The sequence below is a fragment of the Nylanderia fulva genome, unplaced genomic scaffold (genome assembly GCF_048542155.1).
Source record: "Nylanderia fulva isolate GAGA-0341 unplaced genomic scaffold, ASM4854215v1 Scaffold505, whole genome shotgun sequence".
NCBI classification, from domain to species: domain Eukaryota; kingdom Metazoa; phylum Arthropoda; class Insecta; order Hymenoptera; family Formicidae; genus Nylanderia; species Nylanderia fulva.
The window spans coordinates 59,399-77,378 of record NW_028190594.1 but is presented as its reverse complement, the minus strand read 5'-3'; the positions used below and the strand labels follow the sequence as shown (position 1 = coordinate 77,378).

The 17,980-nt window shown below is 42.5% G+C and overlaps 2 protein-coding genes across 2 annotated transcripts; both read left to right on the top strand.

The window, feature by feature from the left end:
* The first annotated feature begins 4,764 nt into the window (after positions 1-4,764).
* Positions 4,765-9,348, top strand: LOC146721285 (uncharacterized). The gene has a single exon (XM_085487184.1). It carries the CDS (start codon positions 4,765-4,767, stop codon positions 9,346-9,348), a length of 4,584 nt encoding a protein of 1,527 aa, XP_085343310.1.
* Positions 9,349-9,387: 39 nt separating this feature from the next.
* Positions 9,388-9,945, top strand: LOC146721284 (uncharacterized). The gene has a single exon (XM_085487183.1). It carries the CDS (start codon positions 9,388-9,390, stop codon positions 9,943-9,945), a length of 558 nt encoding a protein of 185 aa, XP_085343309.1.
* The last annotated feature ends 8,035 nt before the right edge of the window (positions 9,946-17,980 follow it).

Below are 17,980 nucleotides of genomic sequence, written 5' to 3'. Positions count from 1 at the left end.
TAGGTATGGATGCGAATGCCGTCTCTCCCTTGTGGTATAGCAAGGGTGGAGGCAGCAGAGAGAGTGAAGCGCGTGGTAGAGTGATTGAGGAATGGATGATTGCGAGCGGGATGAATGTTGTTGAATGAGCCAAGCGAGTTTTACTCGTTCAGCGGGCCGAATGGGGAGAGTGACATCGATGTCACTTTCGTGAACGGCGTGAATGGAGGGTGCCGGTATGAGTGGGAAGTAAAGCCCGACTGGGGAGTGAGTGACCATAACGTATTGTTAATACGGATGGTACACAGAGAGAATGTAGGTACGAATGAGGGCATGCGTAGATGGGTGTGCAAGGACGTAGACTGGGAAGGATATATGTGTGATATGCGAGAGAGTGCGTTAGAGGATGCAGCGAGCGCCATAGACAAAGCTGATGCGCAGAGCTGTGTAGAGCGAATGATGAAGTGGATCCATAGTGCGAATGATCGATGGATGAAGAGGTGTAAACCTGTGTATGCTAGGAAGCTTGTGTGGTGGACGGATGAGCTTGAGAAACTGAAGAAGGCTGTAGGAAGGAGCAGACGTGCCTACCAGCGTGCGAGAAAGAGGAATGGAAGCAGAGTGGAAGAAAGAATGAATGAATATAAGTATGTTTTGCGGGAGTATAAGGAGGAAATGCGAAGAGTGAAAGAGGAGAATTGGAAGCGATTAGTGTGCGTGACTGGGAAGAGGGATCCATGGAGCGATGTATATAAGGTGTGCATGGGAAAGCGTGATAGGGTAAGATTAAGTGGCATAAAAGTGGGTGATAGAGTGACGAGTACATGGAAAGAAAGCGCGGATGAGCTAATGAAGAGATTCTTCCCGGCAGCAAGGACGAACGTGGCGATAGACGCCAGGGGAGACGTGAGGGAGGAAGAAAAGCAGTTTGAATAGAGCGAAGTGGATGTGGCAGTGAGATCGATGAAAGTGGGTAAGGCACCTGGTATGGATGGTGTGAGTGCTGAGATGTTGCGAGCGATTTGGCGTGCTGTCCCGGTATGGATGAAAAGAATGTATGATGTATGTCTGAATACAGCGTGTTTCCCCCCGGCGTGGAAGACTGCGCGGGTGGTAGTGTTATTGAAGTCCCCCGATAAACCTAGGTCGGACCCTGGGTCTTATAGGCACATTTGACTGCTGTCCGTGCTGGGGAAAGTGTTGGAGCGAATGATGGTTGGAAGACTCGAGCGAACGATGTGTGGAAGAATGTGTGACGCCCAGTACGGATTCGTAAGGAATCGGTCGACCGAGGATGCATGGAATCGAGTGCATGACTGGGTGAATGGGTCGGAGAGAAAGTATGTGTTAGGAGTGTTCGTGGACTTCAAAGGAGCGTTTGATAACCTAGAGTGGGAATGTGTGATCGAGAAATTGCGTGAGGTTGAATGTGAAGAAATTGAATTATGGAAGAGCTATTTTAGCGGCAGGCGTGTATGCATGATGGGTGCGTGTGACACAGTGTGGAAAGACGTAAAGCGTGGCTGCCCGCAGGGCTCCATCTGTGATCCATTTATAGGAACCTAATGATGGATGAACTGTTGTGGCGGCTGCGTGAGAGTGAATGTAAAGTGGTTGCGTACGCGGATGACTTGTTGTTGGTCGTGGAAAGGACAGAGCCGAGCGGAGTTGGAGAGAAAGGGTACTGAATGGATGAGAATGGTGTACGAATGGGGAGTGAAAGTAGGTGTGAGTGTGTCTGAGAACAAGACTGTGATGATGTTGATGAAAGGTATGGCTGGGACGAGGCCTCCCAATGTACGAGTGAATGATAGATGCGTGAGGTATGCGAGGAGCGTGAAATATCTGGGTGTTTGTGTGAGTAAAAGGATGAACTACAGGTTGCATCTGGAGTGTCTGAGAAAGAAATGTATGAATGTGGTGGGAAAATTAAGACGCGTGTTGAGAAGTGAGTGGGGTTTACGAAAGAAAGTTGTGACTGTGTTGTATAAAGGTCTGTTCATGTCGTGTGTGATGTATGGAGCGAGTGTATGGTATGGAGTGATGAGATTTGAATATGCGGGGGAGCTCATAAATATGTGCCAGCGAGTGGTATTGAGTGCGTGTCTGAATGTATGTAGAACGGTCTCCACGGCGGCCATGCAAGTCCTTATGGGTGGCTTGCCGTGGGACCTGGAGTGCGTGAGAAGAGGAGTGTTGTATAAGGTGAGAAAGGGAATTAGTATGAGTGAGTATGATGTAGTGAATGATAGTGACTTGCGTGAGAGAGGTGTGGAAGGATGTATGGAATTGGTGAGTGAAAGGCTGTATGAGATGTGGCAGAATAGATGGAATAAGTGCGAGAAAGGAAGAGTGACGTATGAATTTCTAAAGAATGTAAGGTTCGCGGGTGAGTGCCGAGAGTTCGAGCCTAGCTTGAGCCTGGGCTATATCCTGACAGGGCATGGAAGTTTGAATGAATTCCTGTATAAGCGTGGTCTGTCTGAGAGTGAGAGCTGTGCATGCGGAGCGGAGAGAGAGAATTAAAAGCATGTGTTGGTTGAGTGTCCAATGTATGGTGATGTGAGGAACCTGAGTGAGTGGGGTGTGATTGTGCGAGAGAATGGCAGTGTGGATGTGAATCGCATGTTGGAATGTAAGGAAAGGTATAAAAGTGTTGGTGTGTATGCGAAGATTGTATTTCAGAGAAGGAGGGCGATGCTGAAAGGAGTATAAGAGAAGCCGATGTTCCCGAGGAACATAGGCCGACCACTGCCTGGGAGGTGTAGGCCTCCGAAAGCTGGGAACGAAGATCCAACTTCTCGGTCCAACTTCTCGGCCACGAAGATCCAACCAGTGATCTTGACTGGTACCACGGGAGTCGGGTTGCCCAGGGGGATTCGTCCCTCGTCCCGGCAATTGAGGTCGGACTCGTGGGGGTAATGGTTGAAGCCGCATGCTGGTTAGGGGCTCTCGGGCCTCGACGGGTGAGCAGCGTATCTGCTCGGGCACCAGTCCTGCACAGCTGGTAGAGCGTTGGACAGGCGCTCGCCCCAACCGGTGGGTTGCCGAAGAGTCCTACAAACTCGGAGGCGCTACTGGTAGTACCTGGCCTGCTGGAACGAGCTGATTGGGCTTATCCCAATTCCGCACCCATGGGGGTCGTGTGATTAAGGTCTCTGAGCAGGTACTGTCACGTCCGGCCGTATAAATTTTTTCGTTTACTCCAAGTTCCTTAAACGCTATTTGAAAAGCGCGCCAAAGCCGGCCATGACGCTTAACTCCGCCTAGAAACTAAGCGTGGCGCTTCGTAGCGCCTGTAACGTCCAGACAAATTTTAAAATTTCAATCTTCTTCAATCATTAATTTTTTAACCTATTAATCATGACAATCTCTAACTTGCATGAAAGACCGGTATTAACAAATATTTAATCACAAATATAACCACTCGTAGGCTAAGACATGTCTTCTCACAAAAAACAATATAAAAACAACATCTATAATACTAACTAAATATGGTATAATATAATATAATATAAATATAATATATTTAGTTTAATAAGAAAAATCCTCATTGATTATTTGTGAGAAAACCTAAAATAAGGTTAAGAACATATATATTTATATACATACGGATATATATATATATATATATATATATGTCAAAGGTTTTGTTCCGAGACACTTCCCGACACTTATTGACATATTCCGAGATATTTGCAGGCTTCCGGACCTGACCTGAAGAATTATATGTCAAATGGCAGTTTCCGGGACAGTCCTGGAAGACTTATGTATATACATATAGGAATTGCATATTTAAACGTATATACAAGGGAAACAGATATATATATATATACATATGTCAATCGTATACTTTGACGACACTATATATATTCTCTGGCGATTTCAATGACTGTATAAGACATATAGTATTCTCTGGCAATTTCAATGACTGTATAAGACATATAGTATTTTCTGGCGATTTCAATGACAGTATAAGATATAATATTTGACATATAATACAATTATTTCCTTTTTTCTCTTTTTTTTCATTACAAATAATTTGAACGACTTAAATGAATAGTAATTACTTATTTTTGAATAAATTTCGATTAATTATACAGATTGACTATTACAATATAATATTCATTTTACTAATATTAAATAAGTATTATTCAATAGTATTAAATTTTAAATATGTACACGATATATATATATATATGTTTGGGAAAAAATTAAATTTCCGTGATCCCCGCGCGCCTTCGATATACGCTCCTGAGAGCTCTCTGTAATTGTGTACATCGACAGTTTGTTATTGCGTCCACAAGGGCGAAGCGCCGAATTAGGAGAGAGTTTCCGCGTCTTTAAAAAGGAGCGATGCGGCACGGAAGGCGAGTCTGGTACGACGAGCCGTCCGGTAAACCCGAGAAGAACATTTGTGATCCGAAGAATAAAAATTACGTATTCTTACTTAGAATAAAGAGACTAGTTCCTGCTATCTATCCTTGCCTATCGACGCAGTCCACAAGAGAGAACTAGGCGATAGCTCCGATAAAACCCAAAGGAGAAAATATACAAAACATGGTCCTTCGAGCCGGATCTGTGTCGAGAAATTAACGGATGGATTCAAACAAGATACACGTGCAAGCAGTGCAACTACTTCAAGTGAGCCATTCAACAATTGCGCTACATTCCGAGTAAAAATTTCCGTACGACAAGGAAGTATTTCGACTCACGTACATACGTTCTCCATTTCAACACCGTGTTTACCTTACAAGGTCGAGCTCTGCAAGACAATAGATCGAAATGGACAAGGCAATATTTGCGTTCGATACGAATTTACGTTATTTAACGAACTCAATAACGAATTTCCAAAAGCTTGGAGTTGATAATCAAACTCATGCCATCACTAAAGGACGATTTCAACTCTTGCAAAATTACTGGAATAAATGCCAGGAGAATGCCGCTATCATTGAGGCAGTAGCAACCGACGCAGACGCGGCACAGCTTCCCTTCTTCAAGAGCAAGCTGCTAGACAAGGCGGAGGTCTCGTACATGCAAGCCTACGACTTCTTTCAAGAAAAACTCGAGGCATTCAACGTCGCTTCAATTTCCATTCCTGTACCAACGGCGGCCGCAACGACGTCCATCAACGAGATCCGATTGCCGAAGATCAACTTGCCTTCTTTCTCCGGTAATGTAACCGAGTGGCTAACGTTTCGCGATTTGTTTCTTGCGCTCGTTAAAAATCGCCGTTCCATATCGCAAGTCGAGAAATTGCAATATTTATTATCCGCGGTTACTGGCGACGCTGCTAAGTTGATTTCCCATCTTTCTCTAACCGATAGTAATTTCGATGTTGCATGGAAGGAACTCACGAATCGTTACGAAAATCAACGCGTTATTATTGACGCATATTTCAAACGTTTATTTACCATTCCTAATGTTTCGTCTAACGATCTGTACGGGTTAAAACAATTACGCTCCAATTCATCGGAATCGATAAATGCTCTGCGTGCCTTGAAATGTTCTGTAGATGAATGGGATATGATTTTAGTCTACATTCTTGTACAAAAACTAGACAAATTGACGAGAAAAGATTGGGAAGTCAGCTTAGGTTCAGAGAGGAGATATCCTACGATGGAAAAACTATACGCGTTTCTAGATACACAAATTCGTTCGCTTGAGGCTGTATCCAAGGACGGAGATAACTCGAAGTCCGCCAACGGAAACTCATCCGAAAAGAGTTCCGGTGCTCGCTCGATTCCAAATGCGGCACGAAAAAATAATATAGTGCGTTCTCACCATACAAACACCGCGAGTACGTGCGCTCTTTGTTCCGAAACACATCGTTTAATGCATTGCGAGAAATTTCAAGCGTTAAGCATTTCGCATCGACTAGAGTTTGTTCAAAAAAATAATATATGCAAAAATTGTTTGACCAAAGGTCATTACGTTTCGAATTGTCGTAGTTCCTTTACTTGCTTGAAATGTAAAAGACAACATCATACTTTGTTACATGAGAATTCAAGGTCAAGTTTAACGACAACAACAAACTCTGGACAATGCGATAACGCGTCCAACGTACATTCACACGTGAACGCGGGAGTTAAACCCGTGCTCCTGGCTACCGCACGTGTTTGTATAGGATCAGAAAACGGTCGACATGTTTACACGCGAGCACTAATCGATCAAGGTTCCGATGCCACATTCGTTTCGTCACGAGTCGCTCAAATGTTGAGAGCTCGCTTAATTTCAACACGCGTAAAGGTATCTGGCATCGGTGACACTACGTCTAATTGCGTTCAACATGCCGTCTCTATTTCTATCAGCGCGACTAATAAAAATGATACGATTCTTCATACCAAAGCATTGGTCGTTCCAAAAATTACAGCGTACATTCCACCTCATTTCCAATTACAAGAGATTCCGTTTCTTTCCAAATTGAATCTAGCCGATCCAAATCCAAGCTCAAATGATGCAATCGAAGTACTTCTCGGGGCCAAATTATACGGTTCAATTATGATGGGTGGCTTAATGAAAGCTTCTAACGATGCTACACTTGCGCAAGAAACGATATTCGGGTGGATCATTTCGGGTCCTATATCAAACCAAAAAAATAGCCAAAGAATTCACGTTCACCAAGCAACTTCTGGCAATCTCGATTTCGAACTCCGACGTTTTTGGGAGCTGGAAGAAATTCCCACGACACACGCTCTCTCAGAGGAAAATCTTCGTTGCAACTTACATTTTCAAGAGACACATATGCGCGAGTCTTCAGGGCGCTATGTTGTCCGCTTACCCTTCAAGTCTGGTCCTCCGATAAAAATCGGCGAGTCAAGGTCAGTAGCTACGCGTTCACTCGCGCAACTAGAGCGACGTTTAGCCAATTCTCGGGAAATTTCAGGGCAATACGTCGACTTTCTTAACGAGTACGAAGAGCTCGGGCATATGCAAAAAATCGAAAACGTGCAACGCTTCTTTCAACCGACGTTTCTACCTCATCATCCAGTTATTCGCGAGGACAATACTACAACCAAACTTCGTGTAGTGTTTAATGCCTCGGCAAATACCTCGAATAACACTTCTTTGAATGACCATCTTATGATTGGTCCAAAGTTGCAAGCCGATCTTCCGGCGATTATTCTTCAATGGCGTTTGTACAAATACGTTTTTTCCGCTGATATTCAGCAAATGTTTCGACAAATACAGATTCATTCAGACGATCGCCAATATCAATTAATATTGTGGCGTACGATTCCGAACGAGCCAGTCCATACTTATTCATTAAATACCGTTACTTATGGTACTGCCTGCGCGCCTTATCTCGCCCAACGCGTGCTCAAACAACTTTCAATCGACGAGAGTTCGCGTTTTCCACTAGCTCAAGCAATTTTGCAAAATGAAATATACGTTGACGATGTCCTATCCGGAGGCGATGATAAACCATCCACGATTAAAAAACGCGACCAACTAATCGGCTGTTTACTAAGCGCAGGCATTCATCTCAGAAAATGGGCCAGCAACGATTTTGAAATTCTACAAGATATAAATCCTGCGAATCACGGTCTAGCAAGTTCCAAGCCTTTCCAAGAAGGTGAACAATTAAAAATACTCGGTATTCATTGGACACCTTGCGATGATAATTTTTCCTTTGAAATAAAATTCCGTCCACCATCTACCGACATTTCGAAACGACAAATCCTTTCGACGATAGCGAAAATATTCGATCCCCTCGGATGGGTGTCTCCGATCACGATATCTCTCAAAATTCTACTGCAAAAACTGTGGAAATTTTCCTACGGATGGGATGATATTCTTCCTGCGGAAATAACAACCGAATGGAATGCTTTTTGCGAAAAGATGTTACACTTGACGACTCTGCAAGTTCCTCGTTGGTTAGCCTTCGAGCGTAACATTCAGTGCTTGCATTTACACGGCTTTTGCGACGCTTCATCTAAAGCCTATGCAGCGGTAGTCTATTCAAAAATTGTCACGAATTCTGGCGATAGTCATGTTCGACTTCTTCTATCAAAAACCAAGGTTGCTCCGATTAAAACGATTTCGATTCCACGACTCGAGCTCTGTGCGGCTCAGCTGCTAGCACGCTGTATTTCGTTTACTATTGACGCGATGAAATTGCAAAACATTCCTGTGTTTTGCTGGAGTGACTCGACAATCGTATTAGCATGGTTGCAAAAGGCTCCATCAGATTTAAAAGTATTTGTAGCTAACAGAGTGTCTTCTATTCAAACGAAGCTTCCTACGGCGACATGGCTGCATGTGCCAACAGAAGATAATCCCGCAGATTGCGCATCGCGCGGCATAAATCCAGCTCAGCTAACGCCTTCCAGTTCCTGGTGGAGCGGCCCGGCATGGCTGAAATTTAACGAGGATAATTGGCCAGTTCAATCTACGATAAGTTGCACCGAAGATGATTCCGAATTGAAAGCGTCAAATGCAGTCCACTCGCATCATTCAAATCGAGCGGAACTTTTTGAATCCTTCAATCATATCTCCACGTGGCCACGCTTACTACGGGTCACCGCATACGTCCTTCGGTTCAAGTTTCGAACGAGAGTCCCAGATGTTGCTCAAGGTCTCTCTATTTTGCAAGTCGATGAAATAAAAACCGCGCACAGATTCTGGATTAAACAGATGCAAACGGAATACTTTTCAAAAGAAATCGTCGCTTTCAAAGCCAAGTCGAGGTTACCAGTTCGATGCTCCATCCATTCTCTCGATCCGTTCCTGGATCCCTCCGGTATCCTACGCGTGGGTGGTCGACTTCAACTGTCTGACCTTTCATATGATCGTAAATTTCCGATTCTACTTCCAAAGCATTACCTTTCTAAGCTCATTATCGATCAAATTCATAAGGATACACTTCACGGCGGTGTACAGTTAATGCTTTGCACGTTGCGAGAACAATATTGGATTCTGGGGGCGCGAAGCATGGTAAAAGGTTGTATCCGCAATTGCGTGACATGTACTCGGCATCGCGCCATAACCGGCGTACAATTTATGGCCGACCTTCCTACATTTAGAGTAATTCCGTCCCGTCCATTTTGCCATACGGGACTTGATTACGCCGGCCCCTTCGCAATTCGAGACGCTTCCGGCCGCGGACGTAAGTCGCACAAAACATACATCTCGCTATTTGTTTGTCTCGCTACACGAGCTATACACTTAGAGCTCGTTCATGATTATTCCACGGCTGCGTTTCTCGCATCTTTCGAACGGTTCGTAGCGCGTCGTGGCATTCCATCCGATCTTTATTCCGACAACGCGACTACCTATCAAGGCGCGGATCGCGAACTTGTTACAGCGATCCGACAGACTCAAGCCGACGTAGATCTGCAGGCGAAGTTCGCGTCAAAGCCAGTTTAATGGCATTTCATTCCGCCTTCTGCCCCTCATTTTGGGGGCATGTGGGAGGCAGGTGTTAAGAGTGTTAAGCACCATTTGCGACGTATACTTGGTTCCTGTACACCTACGGTCGAAGAGTTCACCACGCTTTTATGTAACATCGAAGCATGTTTGAATTCGCGCCCGATCGCCGCACTTCATGACGATGTAAATTCTTGCAATGCGCTCACACCAGGGCACTTTTTAATTGGTAGCGCCATTAAATCGATTCCGAGTCCGAGCGTCTTACATATCTCCGAGTCACGACTCGATCGATGGCAATTAATGCGTGCGAAATACGAGCAATTTTGGAAATTGTGGAGTCTTGACTACTTGAACACCTTGCAGCAGCGTTTTAAATGGCAGAATCGATCTGATGAATTTCGCATAAACGATATTGTTCTAATAAAAAATCCTAATTTACCTCCCTGCAGATGGGAACTTGCGAGAATCATCGAATGTAAGCCTGACAAGGATGGCCTGGTGCGAGTTGCTCAGGTCAAGACCGCGTCTTCTACTTTTGTAAGACCTATTGTTAAACTCTGTAAATTGCCGGTAAGTCCGGACGGTTCAGCGTAATCTAAATTCTGCAGGTTGTCTCCAATGATTGCAGTTCAATGTGTAAGGATTTACCCTTGACTGTCATTTGAATCCCTTGGCGATTCAACCCGAGGGGTATGTTTGGGAAAAAATTAAATTTCCGTGATCCCCGCGCGCCTTCGATATACGCTCCTGAGAGCTCTCTGTAATTGTGTACATCGACAGTTTGTTATTGCGTCCACAAGGGCGAAGCGCCGAATTAGGAGAGAGTTTCCGCGTCTTTAAAAAGGAGCGATGCGGCACGGAAGGCGAGTCTGGTACGACAAGCCGTCCGGTAAACCCGAGAAGAACATTTGTGATCCGAAGAATAAAAATTACGTATTCTTACTTAGAATAAAGAGACTAGTTCCTGCTATCTATCCTTGCCTATCGACGCAGTCCACAAGAGAGAACTAGGCGATAGCTCCGATAAAACCCAAAGGAGAAAATATACAAAACAATATATTAACACACAAAACTTCTTATAAATACATTTATTTATAATTATTAAGACCCGAAGATCATATACATAGCGCAAAATAACATTATATCCATCATACGCCCAAAGGAGCCACTACACTAAGAGAAGAATACTATTATTTTCTCTCAGTGCATGTATGAAACCCGCCTTATTAAAACGCTGCTTTACTATGTGAACTCGACTTTACTCGCAAGGAAACATCCAGAAGATTCTAGAAGGCTCTAGAACGATAGCGTGATGCAATGCATGATGCAATGCTGAAACACGTTGCCACCTGCAAATCGATTACAGAAGACCGTCAAGAAATATCACTACCAAGAATAAAGAAGGCCCGTTGCAAGCCGCATAGCGGTGAGTCACTAAAGAAGCACCGCTATCGCTACTGAGAATACAATAAGAAAAGCCGAAGCGCATAACAATAAGTCAGTAAAGGAGCACCGCTATCGCTACTGAGAATAAAAGACGATTGGAAACCGTTAGCGATGAGTCACCTAGGAACACCGCTATCGCTACTAAGAAGCTATCTCTCCGGGACTTACCCGACACAATCTCTACTGAGAACAAATTATCTCCGGTACTTCCCCGGCACATCTCACTTGCCATTGGCTAGGCCGCATCGACCGATGGGAGGAGCGAGCCACATTTTACGGTATATAAACCCTGCTCCTGGCACGGAACGGCAGTGATCCACCGAAAGTCGTCAAGTTCAGTACTTCCAACTGCAGTCAACCAACCAGCTATTACTACGGAGTCCTGAAGACAACGAGACATAGCCGTCATTTCGGACCGAGGTACCGAGGCTCCTCAGATCTCCAGACTCAGAGGGAAGAACACAGTAGCTGTTTGAAACGCATAATAGAAAACTACAGGTGTAATAAAATATTATATCTTAAATAGAATATTCTAGAATATTCACTTCCGATCGCAAATCAACAGGCATATCGTTTTTATATGTTTTTTTTTTGGAAAACATATCGCGACACAAATTATCCTGTCGTACAAAAACACGCTCGAAATATAAACAATTAACGGTGTCGCAACCGTTCCGCCGAATAATTATATTTTATTGAGCATGCGCGGCTTCTCACGGGCGCCTCGTTTCGCCAATAATCATCGTGATCGCCAGCTCGCGCATGCTTTCTAACAGCCGTTGTTCTGTCAATTTTGACAGCGGCCAATTACGCGTAATACGCTCAGGTCACCTCGCGCAACTTTAAAAAGACGCAAAATTATTGGCGCTTCCCGAAAAGGTGGGTTTTTTGCGGAAACCCATAAAAGAGAGCTCGCACCCGAAATCAGGGCCTTATCGCTTTTTCCGCCGTGAACCGCATAACGCAACCGCAGATTTGTAAAACCGCAGAAAATTCGTTGACGACCGCCGCTATTCCGCACTTTGATTTTGTTTCCGATTTCACTGTAAAATAATTAAAGTTTTGTAATAAGTTTGTTATAGTATTTTGTCAATACGTGTGTGATATTATTAAAGTCCTTGTTTTACAAAAAAGTGACTCATCCTTTCGTGCAGCGCGATCCTTTGCTCACGCAGCGCGTTCGTGAACAGTAGCGAAGTGTACCATAGCAAGGCACATAAGACATTGTCTAACCTTGTGAGTATTTAAGCCAGTTCACATATCCCTAAATAGTAAAGCGCGGACACTCATTATATTTAACCAATTATATTTAACCAATTAATTTTAATTCAATCTTACATTACACTCTGAACTCTGAATCTTGAATATAGACGTAAGCCATATATTACTCTGTATTCCTAATATTATTTCAATTTATTAATTGCATCCGCACACGTCTACGTAGCAATCATTGACATATATTATATTTTATTCGATACTACTCAATATTATTTAACCAATATCGCATACTTATTTAACCTATTGTACTTGCATTATAAATATATATATTAATGTATTTTATTATATTACTGCTTATTTATATATGTATGTAACCCTGTATCCTACCACCTATTAGCGAATTGAATAACGCTAATTCCACAGTACACATTAGAAATTATATCCTGTCAGAAGGTACATTCGCAAGTCATCTCAGAGGTGCACGTTTAGTAAAGTGAACGTATGCATTAGCCTATTAAGACAAGGACCTGAGAACCCGGCCTAGCCGGATGAACACCTATCTCTCTATCGCTCTTACGCTTTTATTACCTGCACTTTCCAATAGTTGCGAATACTTTACTACACCAACTGACAGTGATTTTGCATATTGATATTCGATTCGTTTTGACAAGTGCACACCACCTTATCCTATTTACTACTAATAGAACGATACTCTGTCATAAGGTAAATTTGTTGCTACAATTCTGAGATGCACGTTTAGTAAAGTGAACGTACGCGTTAGCCTTTAAGGACCAGAATTCACACGGGATAACCGTGTACTTCTTTACCCTTCCCAGCTTACTCTTTCACCGCTCTATAAACCAAACGAATTACTTTACCAAACCGAATGACAGAGGTCTTGATAATTATTAAGAATTATTACTTCAATATTTAAGATTTTAGTTATTTATGTTTGAAACTACAAATATTAATATTCTTGATATAGATATTAATACGCATTCAGAATCCTTTTTCTTTTTCTACCTTATTATCAATTCCAGTTTAATATCATTTAATTATAACAACAATTTTAAAAAGGTTTAAAAAATTTAAAAGGTTTAAAGGGGGTCCTAGCAAGTTTAAACCCTTTTTATCCTTTTGTTTGGGGGAACGATTTAAATCACGATAAAAACGGGTCTAATTAATTTTTTTACTTAAAATATTTCGCAATTTGCTTTATCAAAAAAAATTTAAATTAGGGGTTTCCCCCCCAAAAGGAGGAATAAAAGAGGAAAGGGAACGTTTAATATAAAAGTAAAAAAAAGGTTTAATTTTTTTTTTTTTTTCCCGTCTTTAAGGAAAAAATCGTTAAACCCCCTTTTTAAAAAGTTTATTCCCCAAAAAAATTTTCCCCTTCGATTTTCCCCCAAATTTTTGGATCCAATTAAATAAAAAAAAGAATAAAAATTTTACCCACCCCGAAAAATACCGGTCCAACCCAAATTTCTTTTCCCCCACCCCTTTAAAACCTAAGGGGGAAAAAGGGACCCAATTTTTTAGGGGGAACCCGGGAAATTTTTTCCCCCGGAAAGGGGACAATTTGCTCTTTTTTCCCCAAACACGGGGGGGAAAAGAGGAAAAATTTAAACTCAAATTTCAATTCCCCCCGGCCCTGGGGAATTAAAACCCCTTTTAAAAAAAGGGTTTTTATGTAAAAAAGTATTTAAAAACAAATTTTTAAAACCCCACCCCCTTTTCCCTTTTCCCGCCCCTTCCAAAAATTAAAGGGTTCCTCCAGGGAAGGGCCAGCGGTTCCCCTTAAAAGGAGGGGGAAATTTGAGGTAACCAAAAACCCGACTTGGGGGAATTTCCGCCGGTGAATTTTGGGGTAACCCCAAGGGGATTCCCCAAGGGAAAAGGGGTTGGGTTTTTTCCCCCCCCCCCGGCCCACCCCGGGAAAAAAAAAAAAAGGGGGCACCCCCCAATTTTGGCGTTTCTCCGAAAAAAAAATATAGCCCCTCCAAATTTAAAAAATTAACCCAAAAAATTTAAAACCCCCCAACTTTAATTCAAAATTCTCTTTTTTTAAAAATTTTTAAAATTCTAAAAAAAAATTTTTAAATTTAAAAAATTTTTAAAGTTGAAAAATAAAAAAATTTGGGTTTAAGGGGGAAAAAAAAGGGTTTTTTCCCAAAAAATATGGAAAAATGAAGGAAATTTTTCTTTTTTAATTTTAGAAAAAATTAAACGGTTTTTGGGGGGAAAAACCCGTTTTAAAAGTCAGAAAAAAATTTAAAATTTCCCAAAAAAAGGAAAAATGGGGGGCCCCCCTTAATTTTTTGAAAAACAGGGTAAAAAATTAAAGAAAAAGCGACCCAGGAAGGAAAAAAATTAGAAAATCCCCTTTTTGCGAAAGGGAAAATTTCCAACCTCGGGGTAAAAGGGGCCACCCGAATAAAAAATTTTTTTAAAATTTAAAAAAAATAACAAAAAAAAAAACCCAACCGGGGGGAAGTGAATAAAAATTTTAACAAAACGGCCGGGAAAAATAAAGGGGAACGCCCCTCGCCGCCCCATCCCTCCGGAGAGGACAGAAAAAAAGGGGTATAAAAAAAGGGGAAAATTAAAAAAAGGTGGCCCGGAAAAAAATTCAGAGAGTTTCCCGGGGGAAAAGGAAATTTAAAAAAATTGGACGAATTTTTTTTTTTTATAAAAAAGGGACAAAAAAAAAAGGTTTTTAAAAAATGGGTTTCCCCCCCAATGGGTTTTCCATGGGGAAAAAACAAAAACCCCGGGCCAAAAATTCAAAAAATTTTGTTTTTCCCCAAAAAATTTTTTAAAAAACCCTTGGAAAAATAGTAAATTTAAAAAAAAATAACCTTGGGGAAAATTTTTTAGGACTTTCCCCCCTTTTTCCCACATTGAAATAAATTTGTTTTTTAGATTTCGACAATTAAAATTTTCCTTTTCCAAAGCCCTTTTGAAAAGTTTTTAGGGGGGTTTAAATATACCAAAAATACTTCTTTTACCCCCTTTTAAATTTTTGCAATTTCCCCCAAAGGTAGCAATTAGGAAATATTTTTTTAAATTTTCGCCATAACCAATTTTTTTACCCCTTTAAAACCCTTTTTTAAACCGAAAAAACCCTTTTTTAAAGGGTTTTTAAAAATTATGGCCCACCATTTTTTGGGCAATTACCGCCCCTTTTCCACGGAAAATTTTGGGAAAAGGGGGGTTTTAAACCAAAGTAATAAGACGTTTCCCTTGATTACCCAAAAACAAAAAGGGCCCCCTATTAGGGGTTAAAAAAAGAAACTTTTGTTTTTTTTTAAAATTTTTTTTTCCAAATTTTATGGGGACATCCTTTTGGGGACTAAATTGGGCATTCAGTTTTCCATTAAAAAGGGGCCAAAATTTGGAAAGGTTTCGGGGAAAACCCAACATAGGGGGAAAAACCCCCGGAAAAAAGGGATTGAATTTGACTTCCCCCGGGAATGGGAAAATTTTTCGAGCTTTTAGAAAAAGACGACGTTTTTTAAAAAAACCCCCAAAGATTTAAAAGAAAAAGACGAAATATTTTAACAAATCCCCAAGGCCCCCAACGAAAATTAAAAACATCTTTTCCACCCAAAAAAAAACCTCAGATGGGGGTTGGGGGAAAAAAACCTGATTTAAAACCCCAAAAGGGAAATTTTTTAAAGCCCTTTTTTAAATTCCCGGGCCCCGGGCCCCCCAAAGAAAACAGAAGGGTTAAATAACCCCGGAAGGTTTTTTTAATTTCCCCCGGGGGGTTTTTAAAAGTTTAAAAGGGGTTGGGGAGGGGACCCCGGGGGGGCCCGGGGGCCCTTTTTAAAGGGGAGGGGAGGGTGTTTCCGGGGCCGCGGGGGGGTTTTTTTCCGGGGGAAAAAAAATTTTAACCCGAACCTCGGGGTTTAAAATGTTTACCCAGGGATGGACCTTGGGTGGCCCCCCCCACCTCCAAAATGGGGTTTAAAAATAAAAAAAAAAAAAAAAAAAAACCCCAAAAACTTGGTGATACTTTGGTAACGAAAATGTTTTGGCACGAAAGAAAACCGAAATCGGGAACGCCGAAAAAAGAAAAAAAAAAGGGGGAATTGCTTTTTGCGCGAAGGGGATCTGTAAGTAGTAAACCACCCCCTTCGGGTAGTACCAAAAAAAAACACTGAAGAGCCGAAATAAAGGGAACCCCAAGGCTGAGTGATTCTGAAAATGAGAAGGAGGGAAAAAAAAAAGATTAGAACAGAGCACGGGAGTAAATGAAGTAGAGGAGATGATGGGGGACAAAGGAACAGCTCGAGACATTCATTTTTAAATTTGATAACAAAAAAAATAACAAAATTCAAAAAAATACATTTTGCCCAAAAGGGCCCCCAGTACTAGAAAATAGACTACATAATGTAGTTTTAGAAAAAGAAAAATGGAAAGCGTTTACCAAGCTGTTGCTGACTTGGGGTTTAAAAGGGGACTCTCGTATGCCAATGTTACGGCGGGAAACTCCAAGGACTGTACAGGTGCTGAAAAAGAAAAAAAAAAGGAGGTCAGATATACCCCACAAAGTATAAAATTTAAAACCCATAAAAAAAAGACGAAAAAATGCGAAAAACGAATGTGGAATAAAGAAGGAGGTTAAAAGGAAAACGGGAACAAGTACAAAAAAGGCTGAGGAAAAAAGGCAATAAGGAAAATGAGGGGAAAAAGGAGTAGTGGGTGGGGTGGATAAAAGAGCCCGGGGATTTTGGGGAAAAGAAAAAAACCTAATAAAAAAAGAAATTAAAAGTAGAGGAGCCAAGGAAAATAAATCCTACTCTTATAATTTAGACGTAGAAGGGGAATATAATTTTAAAGATTCAAAAAGTTTTCATACTTAAAAAACTGTGACGATCCTGATCCAATCGAAATAGAAGAATAAAAAAAGGATTGGTGGGGGGGGTAACTATGACTCTCTCGGCCTAAAAGGGCAACACGTTTGCAGGATTGGGAAATTTAGAGAGAGTCGGGGTTGGTTCGTGAGGCGCCAACGAAGCCCCTCTAGTAAGGACCTGTGAGCAGTGTTCGGCGAGGTTCCGGAACATGCGTTGGTCTTGGTGTCCACAAAGTACGTGCTCACCCACTACAAGTCCAACAGTGCTATCAATGTTGACCGCGTAAAGGCCAGATGGTCAGTTGAGGAAACTAGACTCATGGCACGCGCTGAGGCTGAAGGCACCTTAGCCGGGGAGCTTTCATTACCCAGTATCTGGAGACAAGGTTCCCCAATAGGAGTCTCGAAGCCATCAAGGGTAAACGGCAACAGGAGCCTTACCGATGATGGTTAGAGACTTCTGCCAATAGATACAAATCGCGTCGCGCGATTGTGATCGATGAGGGCGATAGGGATGGTGGCGGTGATTACACGAGCCGACACCATTCCTGCGGCACTGAGGCTAGTACTGACGATCAAAGCGCACATCAGCCTTCCCCTGAACAAAGTTCTCAGAGGCTGCGGGACAAGATACAATCACTCGTAAGCAGAGGTGCGGCGTTCCGTAGCTACGAGGCTGATACTCTTGCTGGCACGGCAAGAGATGCTCTGACGGCGGGAGGGGTCGACGTCTTGGCTATCAAGAGATGGCTGGGCATGATCTTTCCCTCGTCCGCTACAAGTGCGCCCTCCGCAACGCGTTTCGGCAAAGAAGCACTGTTTTTCCCGGGCCGGTGGGGGGGGGTTTTGTGAGAACGTCACAGTCCTTTCATGTGCTTTGGGACCCCCGGGGGGGCTTTGGTTTTTTCTCTGAAGGGGGGCCGGGGGGTTTGATCGGGGGGAAATTTTTTTCCAAAAGGGTTTTGAAAAAGGTGCAAATTAATAGCTCTCGATGAGCGGGGCCCCCTGGGGAAATTTTAGAGGGGACGTAAGGGGGTTATTCAAACGCGACCGATTTTGGGGGGGGGTCAGGCGGGGGGAAAGGGGCCCCCCCAATTTTTTGGG

What these genes read in the sequence shown, in the direction of transcription:
- LOC146721284 (XM_085487183.1), top strand. Translation starts at nt 9,388, where the DNA reads ATGTGGGAGGCAGGTGTTAAGAGTGTTAAGCACCATTTGCGACGTATA.
- LOC146721285 (XM_085487184.1), top strand. Translation starts at nt 4,765, where the DNA reads ATGGACAAGGCAATATTTGCGTTCGATACGAATTTACGTTATTTAACG.